This window comes from Populus alba, chromosome 15, assembly GCF_005239225.2.
Source record: "Populus alba chromosome 15, ASM523922v2, whole genome shotgun sequence".
Taxonomy (NCBI): Eukaryota; Viridiplantae; Streptophyta; class Magnoliopsida; order Malpighiales; family Salicaceae; genus Populus; species Populus alba.
The window spans coordinates 15,803,696-15,822,168 of NC_133298.1; the positions used below are offsets into that span (position 1 = coordinate 15,803,696).

Genomic DNA, 18,473 nt, shown 5'->3' on the forward strand with positions numbered 1-18,473 from the left:
TTTAAAAAACAATTACAATTACAATACCTCACAAGCTAGAAGCTTGTAGAACAAACTTGAAACACGTTTACACACTTTCATAGTCTCAAACTCCTGCTTGGTGGATTTAGAAATACAATAGTAGATATTTTTTAAAATATTATTAATTTAAAAATATTTATAATAATATTTTTAGTTTTTTTAAAAAAATTGATATCAATATATTAAAATGATATTAAAATATTAAAAAAATTAATTTTAAATAAAAATAAATAAATTTTAAAATTTTTCAATAATATTTTTTAGACACACAAAAACAGTGTATTGTAAATAAAAACACTTAAACTCATCATTTCAATGAAACAAAACGGGCAACTGAAGTCGCATAAGTCATAAACTATCTAATCCAGTGATCATGAAAACCCATTCTTTTTGTCATGGCTTTCAAATAACTCCACTCTACTCAAGTTTAAGCCTTGTCCGTATCCGATTTAAGAGCAACTCATATTTCTTCCCATGTTGTTTGGTCCTTGAATAGTGCATAATCTCACAAGGAATTTGACGAGGCTAAAAAATATCACTAGAAAGTATTTTTTATTGGCTGATAAAACTAGATTAAAAAAACATACCGAGCTTAATGACACCTGTAAGAAAAATATCTTGATGCTTGAGTAAATATAATATTTTTATAAGTGATGGGAAGAGTGAGTTCTATTTGCATGCCGAGAAAAAATAAATAGTAGTGTCTAGACTCAAATATTTCTCAAACATTCTTTAAGTTTTATATTAGACTTGTGTTGAGCTTTTCATGGAGAGATAAAATCTTAAAGATTTGTTTATATAGATTTTTTTATGATAGATATCTTAAGAAACATACAAGTTTTAATATATTTTATATAATTATCTCAATTGTATCTTGTAAATATTCAAGTTATATAAGATATTTAATATAATTATCCTAAATATTTAATAGAGATGTATACATTGTATAAAATACTATAAAAATAATGAGAAAAAGGAATGGGTCAACCAGGTGAAGGTCAACTTGTCTGGTGATTGTGGGTTTGGCCAGGCTCACCTAGAGTAGATGGGTCATATTTATTCAACATGGCCCAAGTGGAGCCTATCTAGAGCCCGATTGGAATCAACCTAAAAATTAGTATTACCGTGTAGTTTTTTCATATATCATAAAAGCCTTCAAAGTCTTGCAAATAGGTAAGTTTAGAAGACTTGACCTAGCAGGAGTGGAGAATTAAATATTTATAAACGAGTAATGTTATCTTTTACGTGTACAAGCCATCAAAAAAGTTGTTTGTTGGTGTAGCCTTGGGACGTAGTCGTGAATTATAGTTGTCAGCACAGTCATTGACATAGCCGCGAGTGTCTTTGTAGGTGATGTTGCGGGTGTAGCCACATGGGGCATAACCGCTAGCGCAGCCATGCAAGGTATAATCATAGGCATAACTGTTGGCTTAGGTGTTGGCATAGTTGTTGTTACGTTAATGTTTCATTAGCTATGAAAAGAGCTTTTGAAAAATAAGAATATACTATCTTTTGTTCAATTTCAACACATATCGCCAATAATGAGATTGAAAAAAAATCATTGGGAGAAGAATTGAATGCGCTTTTCGTGAACTGATAAAACCAGACCTAAAAAATTTGGTGGGCCCAGTAAAACCTATAAGAAAAACACTCTAATATTTAAAAATATCAGTATAGTGTTTTAACCGTGACAAAAAAAGTGAGTTTTGTTTATATGTAAAGAGAATAAATGGTATTCTTTAAACTTAAATATTTCTTAAACCTTATTTAAGTATTATATTAGATATGTGTTTGTGTTATGCTAGAGCTTCAGAGAGATGAATTATAGATAGATTTGTTATGTATACATGGTGTTTGTGTTTAATAAAATGGATTGAAAAATATAAAAACTAATAAATTGAAAAAAAATTTGCTAATGCTGATTAAAGATCTAAATAGGATGCTGATTTTCTTTGTGAAAAATAAAAGATAGATGCACATGTAAATGTTTTTATTTTATTCTTTTTATTCTTTACATTTTATTTATTTTTGAGATTAGTTCTACTCGCTAAGTACGTATGATTTTTGTTCTTCTAAATTAATTGTGAAAATACAACTTATCTATTTAAAATTTAAGATGAGAAAAAAAAATAAAAAATAAAATAAAATAACATCTTTAAGCATTATAAAAATAATTCAAAAAGATCAATTAATATTTTTTTAAAATAATTAAACTAACAAGTTTTTAAACGATGACGGTAATGAAAAATTAATGGGAAACTATTTTTAGTATCTTGTAGTTTGGTTTATTAATCACTTACCTATTGTATTTTGAAAAATCATAGCTTATATCCGGGATTAATAAAAAAAAATTAATTGCATGAAGAAACCAAACTACACTTATATATAATATATCAAAAACTAGATAAAAAATTATTTATCTTTAAGATAATTTCTCTCTCCTCATATATCATTTTCTCCCTGGTGAGTATTTAAACTCAAAATCAAAATCTAGTGTTTATATAATCAATTTTTCTTAAATATTCTCAAATCAATTTTTTTTCAAATAAAAAATCTAGTATTTATATTAATATGTTAAAATAATAAAAAACTAGTTTAAAAAGCATTTAAAAAAATAGAATGAAAAATAAAAACTGACGTATCATAATAGAACGTACCCCAAACCAAAAGTGGCTATACGTTGGGCCTAAAGAATGGGTTCGATAATATCAAGAAGAAACACTGCTCATAAAACACCAGATCACCTCTCCCTTATATATATATATATATATATATTATATATATATATATATATATATATATATATATATAATATTCCCGTTCTCACTCTCCAAAAAAACCTAGACCTTTTTTACGCTGCGCCATACCTCTATCTCCTTTCTTGCCGTTGTCATTAACTTCTCTCTTCCAAAGTACGAACGAATCCACCCAACAAATTTTCTTACATATTCGTAGTTTCGTGCCTTGGCGATTTCCCTTACTTGTTATCATATTTGAATTTAATCACCATCTGTTTCATGTTTTTTATTTCAGCTTTTAAGCAATGGCAGTCACTTTCTACGATCTCACCTCAGTTGCTGGCCTCAAGAAACTCGATGACTTTCTCCTTTCCCGCAGTTACATTTCCGGGTATCCTTTTCTTTTATCTGGGATTTTTTTTGTGGTATATCGGCTGGGCTTTGGCACATCCGGTGATTATGTCCACCTTTTTGGTCAAGTAAAAAACAAGCTGTCCATGCCGGGACTAAGGATTTCTCTTTACTAACTGTTTTTTCTGTGTGGTCTTCTCAGGTACCAAGCTTCCAAAGATGATCTAACTGTGTACTCAGCTCTTTCAAGTGCCCCATCAGCTGAACATGTTAACGTGTATCGGTGGTACACTCATATTGATGCTCTCTTGAGGATCTCGTAAGTTTTCGTGACTTTCTTTATCTTTTGTTTATGTAAATTCAATAGTTTTGATAATGGGGTATTCAATTTTATATTTGGGTCTGCTGTAGTGGTGTCGAAGCTGAAGGATGTGGAGTTGTTGTCAAGGGATCTGCTCCCATCACAGAGGAGGCAATTGCCACTCCTCCATCTGCTGAGACAAAGGCAAGTATTGATTTTTCTTGTGAATTGGCGATTGGTTTGTCGTTTTTATCAAGTAATTTAGGTGGGAGATTTGCTCTCTATTGTTGCTTCGAATTTATTTAAATTTGCTTTGTAAAACCTGTATGTGTTGTAACTTATCGGTGGGATTTGTATGTTGGTTTTTAGGCTGCTGAGGATGACGATGACGATGATGTGGATCTCTTTGGTGAGGAGACCGAGGAGGAAAAGAAGGCTGCCGAAGAACGTGCAGCTACTGTCAAGGCAGCCTCGAAGAAGAAAGAGTGTAAGCTTCTTTTCATTCACTGATTGGGAAGGTGGCCAAAGTGGTTTTTTTTGTTTAAATGAGGCATTGATAAGAAATTTCTTGGAATTCTGTCGATAAATTTTATTCATGTGGGGATAGTTTGCGTGTTTCTTTCATGTTGATTTGGGTTCTCTACTACTGTGTTTGTAAAGTTCCACGAACTTGATTTTCTGTTTTCTTTGTATTCTGTTCTCAGCTGGCAAGTCATCTGTTTTGTTGGATGTTAAGCCATGGGATGATGAGACTGACATGAAGAAGCTTGAGGAAGCAGTTAGAAGTGTTGAGATGGAAGGACTTCTTTGGGGAGCATGTAAGTTCTTTGGAGAGCCACTTAATGCTACCTTACTGTTTAGATTATTAAGGCTGATACAACTCTTCTTTAGGCTCGTATTTTTTGAACTGTTCATACATCTCTAGGATATTCTTCAATCCCCCATTCCCCATGAATTCTAAGAGAATAGAGAAGAGTTGATTATTTTAAACATAACTGGTCTGCGCTATTATATCCACTTTATCCATAACTAATGTGCATAAGCTGTTCTCCTGGCACCTTTAAGGAAAAAATGATAATTTTTAACGACAGAATAAGATGGTCTGTGCTGTGCCTGTAATTTTCTTCAAAGTTGTGCTTGAGCTCCTCGTTGCCTTTTTCTTTTTCGTTTAGAGTGTTACTTGTATCTTTTTATTGATTCTTCTAAGTTAGCAGGCTTTTGCCTGGTCTTTTAATTTAATTTTTTTTTTACTGTAAGGGGGGGATATATAGTTTTATTATTCGTCTTGAAAGGTGTACTGTTGATATATAGTTTTATTATTCGTCTTGAAAGGAGTACTGTTGATTTTGGCATGTTTTTCTGATGCTTACCTATGGTTTTCTATGGCAGCCAAGCTTGTACCTGTAGGATATGGCATTAAGAAATTGACAATTATGCTAACTATTATTGATGACTTGGTCTCTGTGGACACTCTCATCGAGGAACGTTTGACAACTGAACCCATCAACGAGTATGTCCAGAGCTGTGACATCGTGGCCTTCAACAAAATCTGTAAGTTTAGATGATTATTTTGCTATAATATGCGGCAACATAATGGAACCTTCCAGAGTCTGTGTATTCGAAAGTGTGTTGAGTCATGCTTACATGCTGTTTATTCTTTTTATTGCAGAATCGAAGGATCACGGTGATAATGGGCGCAGGCGAGGTTTCTAGGAGAGTGAAGGAGTTTTAAATTTTATTTCGATCTTAACGGAGCGATAATATTATATTTTCTAGTCCCATTTTTGTTGCTCAAAACTGAGTTTACTGTAGTCCTTTCCCATTCGTTTGCGGTCCTAGTAAAATGAGTGTCAACTTCTTGTTTTTTTGGATGTTAATCATTTTCTCGTTTGCTGTGAAAATGGTTTTTTCATTTTCAGTTAACCAGGGCAGCCTTTACGTTGTTTGCTTGGTTCAAGCGATTGATGTCCCAACGTCGTATCATTCTGTTAAGATTTGAGAGTTTTGTTAAATGGGACGACAGTTAAAAGTTGATGATGACAGTGAACTGGTTCTTACAAAAGTACTTGCCAAACTGAGCCTAAAAACTTCTGCAAAATTGAAAAAGCAATATGAGAAACTTGTAACTTCACCAGGATAAGATTTGTGCGGTTTGTGCTCTTCTGACTAGCAAATTTGCGGAATTTCGAATCTGCTCTTTGTTGAGAATCCTTGACTGCTTGGACCCCATTTCAAGTAATCAGACCACTAAAATCATATTAAAAGTTGCATTTCGATTTGTATATAATTCAGCTAATACCAAATTTTTGTTTAGAATTGGTTTTTTTCTTTTCTTTTTTGCAAAAATGTTTGAAGGTTTAAATCGTCTTGTTTTCCTAAATTTTGACGGTATATTAATGTTTTACAATGCCAAAGCTAAAAATGATATGGGATTTAGTGCCCGCAAAAGCACGAACACAACCATAACTAAAGCCAAGCGCTAGACAAACCATTCCAAATTCCGAGGACTGTATGCCAAGATTTGGGACAATTTTGTAGCAGGCCTTAGATGGGTTATTGGAGATGGCAAGTCAATCTCATTCTGGTATGATATAGGTCCCCATGCTCAGTGTTGCTCAATGTATTGCCGTGATTTGGCCTCCATGTGGATTAAACGGTGAAGACAAAGTCATATGGAGCATATGGGAAAGGAGGTAAGATTTTCTATTTCAGATGCCACAATATTCTTTTAGTGCAATTGACAAGACTGTCCTTTAGTTTATATCAAGCTTTCTTCAGAATATGCAGATAAATTTGTTTTGTTTCTCCTTTTTGTTACAAAGTCGTCTTGTAGTTTGATATAAAAAGAGGACACCGTGTTGGAGCCTTAAAGGTAAAGGTTCTACTTTCTTTCTGTCTTTTGCTTCCCTCTGCGCTCTGAATTTGATTACTGTAGGGAGGATTCCTGGTTGTCCTCGACCTAGACCTAGATTTGGAATAAGAGAGAGAAAGAGAGATGCCGAAGAGAACAACGCACACGTACTCAAGCGAGAACGCAGTTCCCGAAGGACCAGACTCCGAACTCTTCGTCTACTACTGCAAGCATTGTGGCTCTCACCTCCTCATCACTGGTTCCTCCCTCTCTCCCAATTATTATTGTTATTATTATTATTATTGTTATATTAAGCTTCAAATTTTCTTGTTGTTAAAGTTATGAATAATTTCTGGTTGATTTATTATTAATTTTAAATACTGAAATATGTTTGTTTGTTTGTTATAAGATAACCAATTGCAGAAAATGCCGAAAAGGAAGACTGATAGAGCTTATGTATTGGACAAGAAGAAACATCTTGCAAGGCTCCATATGAATGAGGCTGGAAAAGTTCTCCTGAAAAGGTTTCATTTTTACTTTCTTCTTTAGTTGTTTCATTCATTGCTTTCTGCTTCTTAACTTTATTTTTTGTTTTTGTTGCTTTTATGGTATTTCATTTTCTTAAGGGTGCGAAGAAACATGCTGCTGGATTTATTCTACTTGTATATAGCAGTACCAACTGAATCTGTCAATCTTTCATTTTTATGTTGTTTGTCCATTACAACTTTATGGGTATCGGTTTTCCGTCTAGTTGGTATCATGTGGTGATTGTATAGTCATTGTAGGTGAATGAATGCTTTTCGAGAGGAGGGTTTTGTATTGAAAAATATCGAGTTTGGAAGGTTGTTTTCAGGTAGTTGTTGTTTGTCTGCTGTCGACGAGTAACACTAAAGGGAATCTGATATTGACTTCTCTGTTATTGAAATGATTCTTTGAGGTTGAAATGGAAAAAACTTTTTATGCAAGTGCTACTTGGCCATTCCTTTTTTTTTTTGTGGGATTTTTATTGCAAGGTGCCTCAAACCTTGTTTCTTGGCACATATTCACACGCTTTCCTGATATGGTTTCTTCGGAGGAATTCACAAGTGCTCTTCCAGGAGTCATGGCCTATTTTTTCTAAACATCATGCCTATTCTAGGCTGTGCTGTATATTTGAAGTTAGAAATGGTAGATAATCTTTAAAGCTAACTATCAAGATTGAAGATGTTGCCTTGTCTATTTATTCACTGGCATCGATCCATCATATGATTTGTTTCATGTCATATGTTGAACTGCTAAGGTAGTATATGTTTGCAAGTGTTTTTCTCTAAGCTATTGAGTGTACATGTTATTTCTTGAGATTTCAGTGATAGATAGATTCTAATTGCATTAGAGCTCATTACGATTCTGGATCATTCATGTCTAGAGGTGAAGGAAAATTTGAGAAGCAATTTCGCATGAACTGCATGGGCTGTGGGCTGTTTGTTTGCTATCGAGCTGAAGAAGATCTGGAATCTGCTTCTTTTATATATGTTGTTGATGGTGCCCTTAGCACAGTTGCCGCCGAAACTAACCCTCAGGTATAAATAACTGTTGTTAAGAGTTAAGACTTGGAGTAATCAAACATCCAAAGCTTTTGCTTAATGAATTATGATATTTTATCCAATGTTCATTGATCATATAATTTCCTGCCTTTCATGTTCATTCATAAAAATGATAATGAACGTGTGCCTTGGAAATTTCCTCATGTGGTCTTCTGGCATATGCTGTAGGATGCTCCTGTGCCCCCTTGCATATCACAATTAGGAGGACTTGTGCAGGTGGCCATTGAGGTTGAAGACCGTGCACAAAGATCAGCAATAACAAGTAATGTGATTTTAACCTAATGTTTTGATCTGCATATCTTTGATACTATTTGGCTTCCATCTCCTTCTTGGCCCCAATTAAAATGGACATGACCTTCATTCTGTCACTGTTTAAACAATTATCAGATGAAGTGGTGTTAATTAATTAACAGTTGCTGATATGTCCGTAGTCTGTTGCCTCATGTGTCTACCTGCTTTACAGGTTGGGATGCAGTTGAACTAAATTCGGCATCCAATCCATATACCCCATAGATGTTGAGTTCTGTCCATGCATAAAGTGGCACATATTATGTTTTCATTTTTGACAAACTCAAGGAAATGTGCATATGCAAATAGTATAAATGGATGTATCTCTTAGGTGAAGGGGAAGAGAGAGAAGCAGGAATGGAGAGAGTTGAGTGCTCAACCTTAAGGAATATTGAGTGAAAAGGCCCCTGTTATTGTGCTGGTGAAAAAATTGGCGTGACCTATATGGAGTTCTGAGCTGACAGTATAATTGATAGTATCTTCCTAGCACATTACATCCCTTTAGTTACAATTACTTCTTGGATCAATAAGAAGTGATTATATGAAATGCGGTGGATATAACAAGCGTGGGGATGCATTTTGTTAAAGTCTTCTCCAGTTAACAAATGTAATGTTTCCTCTGTTGTCATCCTGCATCTGTGCACACCCTCCCCGCTCGGTTTGTGCTCCTTACATCACTTGTAATCCGACCTCATGTCCATAATCTTTTGTTAGAATTGAGGAAATTCTGAAGAGGCACAAACCACCTATGTCATAACTACTACATAGACATTCAACTTCTAGTTGCATGAAAAAGACGCAGAAGTTTCAGAATGGTGAAGGAAAAGAACATCATAATTGTCTTATCTAATGCCTTTTGTTGCATGTTCATTTATTGTTTTTTTAACTCTATGAGCATTATATTTAATATTTTTCTTTTCAGGAGTGAATGCTGATGATGTTCGAGTCACTGTAGCTGCACCCGCTGCCCGTGGCGAAGCTAACAATGAACTTTTGGAATTTGTGGGCAAGGTATGCTCTTCTATTATAAACCCTACCCTTAAAGTGTTAAGCTAGTAAAATTAGGCATAGAATCTTGCATCATTAATTTGGCATGCCAAGGTTAACATGATCCTCCCTCACACAGGTGTTAGGTCTGAAACTGAGCCAGATGACTCTTCAAAGAGGATGGAATAACAAATCAAAGCTGCTTGTTGTAAGTAAATTGAAAGTTCTGTTCTTCATCAGCCTAGGTTTGCCTGCGGGCGCATGTGTGCTTGCATCTTCTGTAAATGTGTAAAATCCAAGAAGATGGAAGTTTTGTTTGAGATCCATTTAAATCCAAGATTCTGCTACTCGAAGTTTGTTTCCAGTTATATCAACTTTCTTTTCTTTTTTCAGGTGGAGGATCTGTCTGCTAGACAGGTGTACGAGAAACTACTGGAAGCAGCACAACCTTGAAGCTGCTGTATTTTTAATACATCCTAGATTCGAATTGTTTCAGCAATTTTTTTTTGTGGCTGGTTAATTTGTGATGGTGTTTTTACTTTTCTACCTAAAAAACTTAAAACAGACTTCTAAAAATATTAAAGTCTTCCTAAACATGACTCATTTGTCATTCCAAATAAAGCGAGAATAAATATATATTTTTTCATGTTAATTCCATAGTAAAAAGACCCAAATACTATTGGAAGGAAAAAATATTAACATTTTTTATATTCTTACAATGGTTTTTTTTTACTATTATTAGTTTAGAGGTACTTTGATATTTGTACAAATATAATAATAAATAATTAGATATGAAATACAGTGAAACTATAAAAATATCCACAAAATTAAGCTTGAGATTAAGGAGTATTTTGGTCTTTTAACAATAATTTTTTTTTTGTAATTACAAAGTCAATTAAAAAATAGTTTTATATTTGACTAAATAAAAAATAAAAAAAAATAAATGTTCATAGGAGGTGCATGCGACTTTCAGGTGGTGTGTATAGCGTCTTTCCAGTGTAAAAAAATATCATTCCACAATGTCATTAGAAGCATATCATCATGTCTCTTTTTATTAGTGTGGCGCGTCTCCAGTGGTCTAATTTGGTTATAGCAAAAAAAATTTCCTTCTCTCTCTGCTCCCCAAATATTACAGTTTTGGCCCTCTGGATTGTTAACATTTTAACTCCAGTTCTTATTATTTTGATTTTAATTTTTGGTATTGGCTATGTTATAAAAGTTTTATTTGTTTTTAATCTCATCTTTCAATCTAAATTTACCAAATATTATATTCTTCAAAGTGGTCCTCATTCTTTGAATTTCTAATTTTTTATCTCTTTTGTAAAAGTTTTAGTGATTTTTCAATTTTTATTCATTTAATTCAATTGATGATATTATATTTTTCAATTTGATCTTCATTGCTTTGATTTCTAATTTTTTTTCTCGACTTTGCTATAAAACATATTATTTTCAATTGAATCTTTTAATTTCAATATTTTTTTATTAATTTTATGTCAATTTTGATCCTCATTTTTTTTATTTTTTTGTGTTTTTACTAAATTGTTTTTTTTTTCAATTTCACCCTTCAATTAAATAGAAAATTTATTTTGTATTTTATTTTTTATACTCATTCTTTTAATTGCTTATTTTTAAATTCTTTTGTTATAATTAATTTTTTTTTTAATTTCATCATTCAATATTTGATTGATTGAGAATTGAATTTCATAATTTTATCATATTAGGTGCTTTGGAGTCTAATAATTTAGGTAATGGAGTTTAAAAAGTTAAGCATGAGTTTTTTAAAAAAACATACTTATTTTTATTTTTTTATTGGATTATTTAAATTCATGATTTGAATCACGAATTTGACAAGATATCTTGAGTTAGATCGTCCTGATTATTAGAGTTACAAGTTTGTCATTTTTTTACTTTCATTTTGACACCTTGACATCATTTTTTTACAAAAAAAAAATAGTCTAGCCCCGCAATAAAATGCTAGCACCAAAACTTGATAACTAGTAAATTAAGTGTATATATATATATATATATATAAAATTTTATTTATCAAACTTTATTTCCTTGCAATCTCATCTTTCCAAGTTATACTAGAATGATTTTATGTGTTAAGATTTTTTTCTTTACATTATTTAACATATTCGAAGTGGTAAATAATATTTTAATATTAAATCAAAGACCAATGTTATGAAATAAAATTGGAGGTTATAATTAAAAAAAGTTGAAAGAACAAGGATGTAACATAAAAAGCACCCTTTCTCATTTTTAGCATGGGAAACTTTAATTTGATCCCTCAAGTTTCAACATATGTAATATTTAATCCTTTTTTTTTTGGGTTTTTTTTATATTTTGATACCAAACTTTATTTCTAATGTTTCATTCCCTAGAAATTTAAAATATTGATAAAATAGAAAACATTTGATTGGTCACATTCCAACCACAAAAAAAAGTTAATCTTAGTGTATATGGGTTTGTCTTTAAGGAAAGTTTAATAGAGATGGTCTGACAATTAACCATACAAAAAAAAAAAAAATAGATCATGATCTTTTTTTTTAATTCATTTAATTTTTGGTTTTTATATTGATTATAGTGTTTTTTAAGTTAGAAATAAGTTTATTAAAAAAGAGATTTAAAGATTTACATTACCAGTTTTATAACTATTTTTGTGTTCAAATAAAAACAAAAAAATTTGAACAATGAGCTGTCCCTTTTTACTTTAAAAAAAATTAAAATTTGGAACCAGTTTTGGTTTTTATAAAGTAGTTTTGTGTTTGCGGTTTAAACACATCAAAATATTTTAACAAATTAAATTGTATTTTGTATATTTCAAATTTTTTTGAAAAAATTTTTTGAATTTTTTTTACACTTTTTAACTGAAATTAAAATTTTTTTATGTGTTGATCATTTTAAAACGCTTATCAAAAATAATTTTTTTAATCATAAAATCCACCAAACATTTTTGATGCATTTACAAGTAAAAAAATACTTTGAAAACAACCGAAACTAAACTTTTTACTAACACATAATCAGATTCCAATTAACTAATCAACCATATTTTTTTAAATAATAACCACAAAAACTATCTAAAAAATAAATACACACGTGATAATTCGCGCCTAGCTTTTAGGTTTTTTTCAATTCTTGGCCGGATACACGGCTTTACTAGTTTTTTAATTTTTCGTTATTTTTTATTTATAGTTTAATTAGTACCATAACTTAAAAAACAAACAGTCAATCTTTTTAATTGTTCAATATTTTAAAGAGACTTGAAGTATTTAAATAAAAACAAAAATATATATAAAAATATAAAAAACATACATCTATAGTTTTTTCATTTATATATATTTAACAATTTACATATATTCTTTCAAAATTTCTTTTATGTTGAAAATTAATTTAAAATTCTAAAACAATTAATTTTAGAAATACATTAAAACATATATATATTTTTTAAAATTTATTTTTAATATCAACATTAAAATGATTTAAAAATAAAAAAAACAACTTATTTAAAATAAAACAAATTAGTTTTGCACCTTAAAGACATAGATTGTTTCTTCCAGTGGTGATTTTTGAGAAGCAAAATCACACCAATCGGGCGGTTACTTGCTCGGCGCCTCGTATCTATGCTCTCTATGCAGAGGCCAAATGATCCTTTTAACTGGACCTAGATTTTCGTTTCTAGCAAGCACGATCACAAAGACAAAATCCTCATAAAAGCCAAGTACTACTGTTTAATGAGAAAGTTCTGTGATTCCACCATCAAATATCAAATTCATGAACAAAATCTTAGCATATAAATTCATAGTTTGATAAGCTGCTTCAACAGAAGAAAAAACAAAAATGTTCTCATGGTGCAACTATCCTGAATCTGCTTAAAGCTTTTCAGGAGGAAGCTCCGCTACGAAGAGCACCCTTAGGCTTCCTAGGAGCAATCTGAGTATCAGCCTGGAAAAAAGACATTCCAGGTAAGGCAAAATAATAAAAACACTACAATCCCAATGAGCACTGCTAGTAATGACTAACAGAATCATCTAAAATTTTTCAACTAGAGTATTACCTCTTTCTTGACAGGTTCTTCCTTTTCAGACAAAATTAACTCGATGTGACATGGCGATGACATGTAAGCTGCCAAAGCAATCACACATCATTATTAAGTGCCCCTGTTCAAATAGAGAAAACAGGCAGGAAAAAAATGAACTTAATGGCTTAAAGAATGGACTCACGGTTTATCCTTCCATGGGCACGATAAGTACGGCGACGCTGTTTTTGTGCTTGATTGACTTGGATATGTGATATGTAAAGTGCATCAACATCCAAACCTTTCACCTAAATAACAAGCAGATAAAATTTACAAACATTAGACGGGATATCCATGAGGTCAACAAACAGAACATTAGAGTAAAATATAACCAAAATAAAACCCAGGAAATGTAACCACCTCAGCATTGCTTTCAGCGTTCTTTAGCAAATCAAGGATAAATTTAGCAGATTTAGCAGGCCAGCGTCCTTGTCCATTTGAGTGGCGGTTCTTAGCTTGAGCAGTTCGCCCAACACCGCCACAGAAACGTCGGAAAGGAATAGCTTGCTTGTGTGCCAAAACATCCTCCAAGTACCGTTTGGCCTTGTCCAAAGGCATCTTCCGGATTGAAAACGCAGTCTCTCTTGTGTTCTGAGATAGAGAATAGCAATACTGGAGTCAGCACAGACAATTTGGCAATTTCAACAAAGTGACATGTCATCACATCTTTTTCAAAAAATAATTTAGGTACCAGAGCCAATAAGAGCTCTTTATAAAATCTCATGAGAAATAAGAAACCATGGGCACGAGTACAGACAGTTTCACCAATCGCAATGCACAAAAGGAAAAAAAATGATTTTGTGGAAAAGTTTGGAAGGCCAAGAGGATCATTGAATTCCCACAAGCTCTATTAAAGAAAGTTAACAAGATTAAATTCTAACTTATATCACTCCCATCCATATTTGACCAAATCCATTAAAGCTCTGAAAACTGTGCAATTAGTGAACAATCTTACAGTAACTAACAAAACTCATAGAAATGGGAATGTATATCTTCTGAGTCTCATAAGAAGTCCATTCACAGAGTCAATAGATTCCTATAACGAACCCCCCTTCACCAGTCCTACACATCAACTACAAAATGAAACTGAAACTGAAAAAAAGCAACAATTAAATTGGCTTAAATTTCATGGCCAACTCAATTACAAGTCTCTCTCTATGTGTAAAAGATCTCAATCTCATGCAAATTTTACTAAGCACAAATCCCATATGCAGGAATCTGAACTGAGCAACACAGGAATATTTTGCATGACAAAACAATAAATCAAAAGAACCATTGAAGAAGTTCAAAGTTTTTATTTGCCACTAAAGAAAAAGAAACAAACCATTCAGATGTTGGAAGGAAACCAGTTTTATCATGACATTTTAACCATTCACACTCTGACTATTTCAGAGTATAACTACCATCCACTTCAGCTGACACCTTTACATTGCATCTGTATAGCGATTTTGCCAACAAAAAAGAATGACATGGCTATTCATGCCAAATTCAAATGTTGGCAACAAAAAACAGTGAAGCAGGGGCATGCTTGCTTATGAAAAAATATCAGAAAACATCAACAGCCCATCAGTTCGTGATAAATTCAAAGCAAAGACATAAGGCAAACTGTATATTGTGGCAGCACGCATGATCAAATTAACAAAGCATTGCTAGCTAAAACCACCGTCAATTAGACACAGCTAAATCAGCTACACTACAGCCAAGACATTGAAGTACTGTATAGCTCACAACATACCTTAAAGTGAACACGAAGATCAGATCCCCTTGCTTTGCAGGCTGAAAAAGTAACCATAACATTAAAATCAGATTTCGCTTTCACTATTTTAAAGGGGAAAAAAGAGAGAATGAAACTTCATGTACTTACACTTGGTTTGGTTATCTGGTTCTCTTGAATACTTCACCTGAAACGTTTAACAAAAGGGATCCCATTAGAAATCGAAGAACAAAAACACATAAAACCCATAAAGATTTAAACTTTTTCCACCAATTCTAAGAGATTATCTTCTTTATGTTGTCCCACAAGAAATCAAAATGCAAAGATCTAAGCTTCTTCATTGCTTGAAAGAGAAAGGTTTTTCCTTTCTTCATCTAAATTAAGAAAAAAGCGAAGTCAACCAAACCCACCATCGCTGCAGCTTCTGTCTATTCTTCGGTGGCCACAACAAGAGAACTGCCGCAGTAATATGATACATAAGAGTGTATTAGCTAAAAAACCCTAATAAAATGGAGCTAGGGTTTCTCTTATTTGGGCCCCTTCAAATAAGAATCAGGGCCATTTTACTTGGGCCTAAGTTATTTAAAACAAGGGTATTTACGTCCTTGTATCTCCACAAAATAAATAAGCACAAAATTGGAGAGGAAACTGAAAGAAAACCAGAGCTTGGCTCTCTCAGATTTCAGAGAATGAAACTTTGGCCCAAAAAAAAGCAGAAGCAAACAAGTCGGTGCAAAGCCTCTCTATTTATCATTGTAAGCTTTTCCTTTTAATTACACATATATATAATTTTGTATCTGAGATATACACATTGCGTAGGTAGTGTCTTGAAAGAAAATCAAAATCACATGAAAGCAAAGTTAAGGACTTTGTTTTCCTGTAATTATGTTTTAGCTAGAGATTTAGTTGGTGTTTGTTTAGTTTTAAGCTTGCGAGCTAGACTCGGGGTTTGATTGTCGAGATAGGGTTTTGAAGTTTTGTTCAAAGCAAGCTATTTTTCTTGTTTAAGCTTGTTTTTACACTTTAAAGGCGTGAAATTTTGGGTTGTTTTTGAAAACCCAGAATTTGATTTTTGTTTTATTAGGGTTTATGAGGGCTTTTCTGGGGTTTTGTTGTTCTTGGATGTAGAATTGATTGGTTTTGAGAGATTTTTGTCGCATGAGATTAGGGTTCCAATGAATAATAATAGTAACAATCCTGTAAGAAGTATTGGGTTGCCCCCCTCGTTAGCGAATCCTGGTGCAATGGCACAATCTACGCACGTGAACCACCAACCACCGCAGTTGCTCTCACAGTCACAACCTCAAACACAAGGCGGGCCTGCATTTCCTGGCCACTTTCAGCTGTCTGAACCACAAGCTCGGGTGCCAGGACACACTCAGTTTGCACAGGCAGCTCATACTCAGTTTCAATCTCATATACAATCAACCAACCATGCTGTTGCTCAGTTGCAAAATGCTAATTCTGCTAATGTTGGTGTGCAATCACCTCCTGTGCCCACACCAAGCAGTTCTAGTGCTAAAAAGACTAGCTATAAACCACCTTCGAGGCCTTCATCTGGTTCATCGAATGCCAACGCTTCGCTGTTCAAGACCATGGAGTTGGCTCCAGCTGTTCGTAGGAAGAAAAGGAAGCTTCATGAGAAGGAGATACCTGATAAGGTGGTACCTGTTTTGCCAGAGTCTGCGCTTTATACCCAGCTGCTTGAATTTGAGGCTAGAGTGGATACTGCTATGGCAAGAAAGAAAATGGATATTCAAGAGTCACTTAAAAACCCATCCCGTGCTCGGAAAATGCTTCGGGTATATGTATTTAACACTTTTGAAAATCAGGTGCAAGGGTCTAATGAGAGGAAGAGTTCTGAGCCTCCTTCTTGGTCATTAAAAATTATTGGGAGGATATTGGAAGATGGGAAGGACCCTGTGCTGACTGGAATGACCCAGAAACCATATCCAAAATTCTCATCTTACTTCAAGAAAATTACAATATACTTGGACCAGAGCCTCTATCTAGATAACCATGTAATTCTATGGGAGAGCACACGGTCACCTATTCTTCACGAGGGCTTTGAGGTGAAGAGAAAAGGAAATAAGGAATTTACTGCAAGAATTAGACTAGAAATGAATTATGTGCCTGAGAAATTCAAGCTTTCACCTGCTCTATCAGAAATCCTTGGAATCGAGGTAGAGACTCGCCCTAGAATTTTGGTTGCGATATGGCATTATGTGAAGTCTAGGAAGTTGCAGAACCCAAATGATCCCTCCTTTTTCACATGTGACCCCCCTCTACAGAAACTATTCGGGGAAGAGAAGATGAAATTTTCTCAGGTACTACAGAGGATAAGTCTGCATTTAACTCCTCCACAGCCTATTCTTTTGGAACATTCGATCAAGCTCTCAGGGAAGTGCCCAGCTGGAACTGCTTGCTATGATTTCATAGTTGATGTTCCTTTGCCATTGCAAAAGGACCTTGCTGCATTCTTGACCAGCACAGAGAGGAACAAAGAAATTGATGCTTGTGATGAATTAATATGCAACTCTATAAAGAAAATACATGAGCATCGTCAGAGGCAGGCTTTCTTTCTTGGTTTCAGCCAGTCTCCAGCAGAGCTTATTAATGCTTTAATTGCTTCTCAGAGCAATGATCTGAAGCTTGTTGCTGGAGATGCAAGCCGCAATGCAGAGAAAGAGCAGCGATCTGGTTTCTATAATCAGCCGTGGTAAGCATTTTTCCAGTTTCTTACCTTCACTTTTAATCTTTTTATGATTCATTATTAATATTTCTATTCAAAGTTTGCTTTTCTACTCTTTGAAACCTGCCAAGAGAGTTTGGTTTTGCCCAGGCAAAATGAAGACGGAAAGTGGAAATAAACTCATATCAATGGTGTTTGTTTATTTTTTCCGGTTTGGTGTAGGGTTGAAGATGCTGTTATTCGTTACCTAAATCGCAAGTCTACTGTAAATGATGCTCCTGGAAGCTCTTGAATGAAAGATGGTCAGATTGTCAAAAAGGTGGCACGAAGTTCAGTTGCTGTAATACCATTTTGATCTCCATTCCACTTCTGTTTCTTTGCATCGATTTAGTTTGATTTCTGCAGTTACATAGAGTAGTTTTATGATGTGAATTCATAGTAGTGGTTATTATGCTTGATGAAGAAGGACACGATTTCTTGTTACGAAGTATTCATAAATGCTTTACAATCAGTTACTTAGCTGTTTATCGTTTAACCTTCCGGATACAATTTCACTATCCTGAAAGCACAGTTAGTTCGAACCACACTTGTGTTTCAATTATTGATGCTCTAGCTTTTGTCCGTTGTTGGTACACAAGTAATTAATTATCATAAACTTTTATGGTATAACTAGTAAAATTCTATTGATTTTCATTTAAAAAAAGAAAATAAATTTATGACGTATAAAAATAATATTTTGATGTAGATTTTTCTCTTTTATTTCTTTCTTTCTTTAAGGTGGTGTACATAGAATAATTTAATTCAATATTTAACACAAAATTTAAGACGGTGTAATTAATTTAAAAGCCACGGTGAGGCTCCCCTAGGGTAAT

General features: G+C 33.3%; 4 protein-coding genes across 5 annotated transcripts; 3 read left to right on the forward strand and 1 right to left on the reverse strand.

Annotated features, from left to right (window-relative positions):
• Positions 1 to 2,832: 2,832 nt before the first annotated feature.
• Positions 2,833 to 5,288, forward strand: LOC118057569 (elongation factor 1-delta 2). Its single transcript, XM_035070185.2, has 8 exons — positions 2,833 to 2,933; positions 3,055 to 3,150; positions 3,313 to 3,429; positions 3,522 to 3,615; positions 3,781 to 3,898; positions 4,116 to 4,229; positions 4,801 to 4,962; positions 5,081 to 5,288. Coding segments are annotated over exons 2-8 (693 nt in total). The 5' UTR covers positions 2,833 to 2,933; positions 3,055 to 3,064; the 3' UTR covers positions 5,083 to 5,288.
• A 582-nt stretch (positions 5,289 to 5,870) lies between these two features.
• Positions 5,871 to 9,772, forward strand: LOC118057568 (UPF0235 protein At5g63440). 2 transcript variants are annotated; one of them, XM_035070181.2, is made up of 9 exons: positions 5,872 to 6,104; positions 6,234 to 6,283; positions 6,347 to 6,521; positions 6,672 to 6,786; positions 7,668 to 7,821; positions 8,014 to 8,107; positions 9,056 to 9,144; positions 9,260 to 9,328; positions 9,514 to 9,772. In XM_035070181.2, the coding sequence occupies exons 3-9, from the start codon at positions 6,407 to 6,409 to the stop codon at positions 9,571 to 9,573; spliced, it is 696 nt and encodes a 231-aa protein (XP_034926072.1). In that variant the 5' UTR covers positions 5,872 to 6,104; positions 6,234 to 6,283; positions 6,347 to 6,406; the 3' UTR covers positions 9,574 to 9,772. The 2 variants fall into 2 exon arrangements, with proteins under 2 accessions (XP_034926073.1, XP_034926072.1); XM_035070182.2 differs by lacking the exon at positions 6,234 to 6,283 and having other exon boundaries at positions 5,871 to 6,104.
• A 3,070-nt stretch (positions 9,773 to 12,842) lies between these two features.
• LOC118057567 (large ribosomal subunit protein uL22y) lies at positions 12,843 to 15,430 on the reverse strand. Its single transcript, XM_035070179.2, has 7 exons — positions 15,320 to 15,430; positions 15,060 to 15,096; positions 14,931 to 14,971; positions 13,556 to 13,786; positions 13,341 to 13,443; positions 13,175 to 13,242; positions 12,843 to 13,062 (listed from the first exon to the last, which is right to left on the reverse strand). Exons 1-7 carry the CDS (start codon positions 15,320 to 15,322, stop codon positions 13,000 to 13,002), a joined length of 546 nt encoding a protein of 181 aa, XP_034926070.1. The 5' UTR covers positions 15,323 to 15,430; the 3' UTR covers positions 12,843 to 12,999.
• Positions 15,431 to 15,542: 112 nt separating this feature from the next.
• Positions 15,543 to 18,136, forward strand: LOC118057566 (SWI/SNF complex component SNF12 homolog). Its single transcript, XM_035070178.2, has 2 exons — positions 15,543 to 17,628; positions 17,824 to 18,136. The coding sequence occupies exons 1-2, from the start codon at positions 16,085 to 16,087 to the stop codon at positions 17,891 to 17,893; spliced, it is 1,614 nt and encodes a 537-aa protein (XP_034926069.1). The 5' UTR covers positions 15,543 to 16,084; the 3' UTR covers positions 17,894 to 18,136.
• The last annotated feature ends 337 nt before the right edge of the window (positions 18,137 to 18,473 follow it).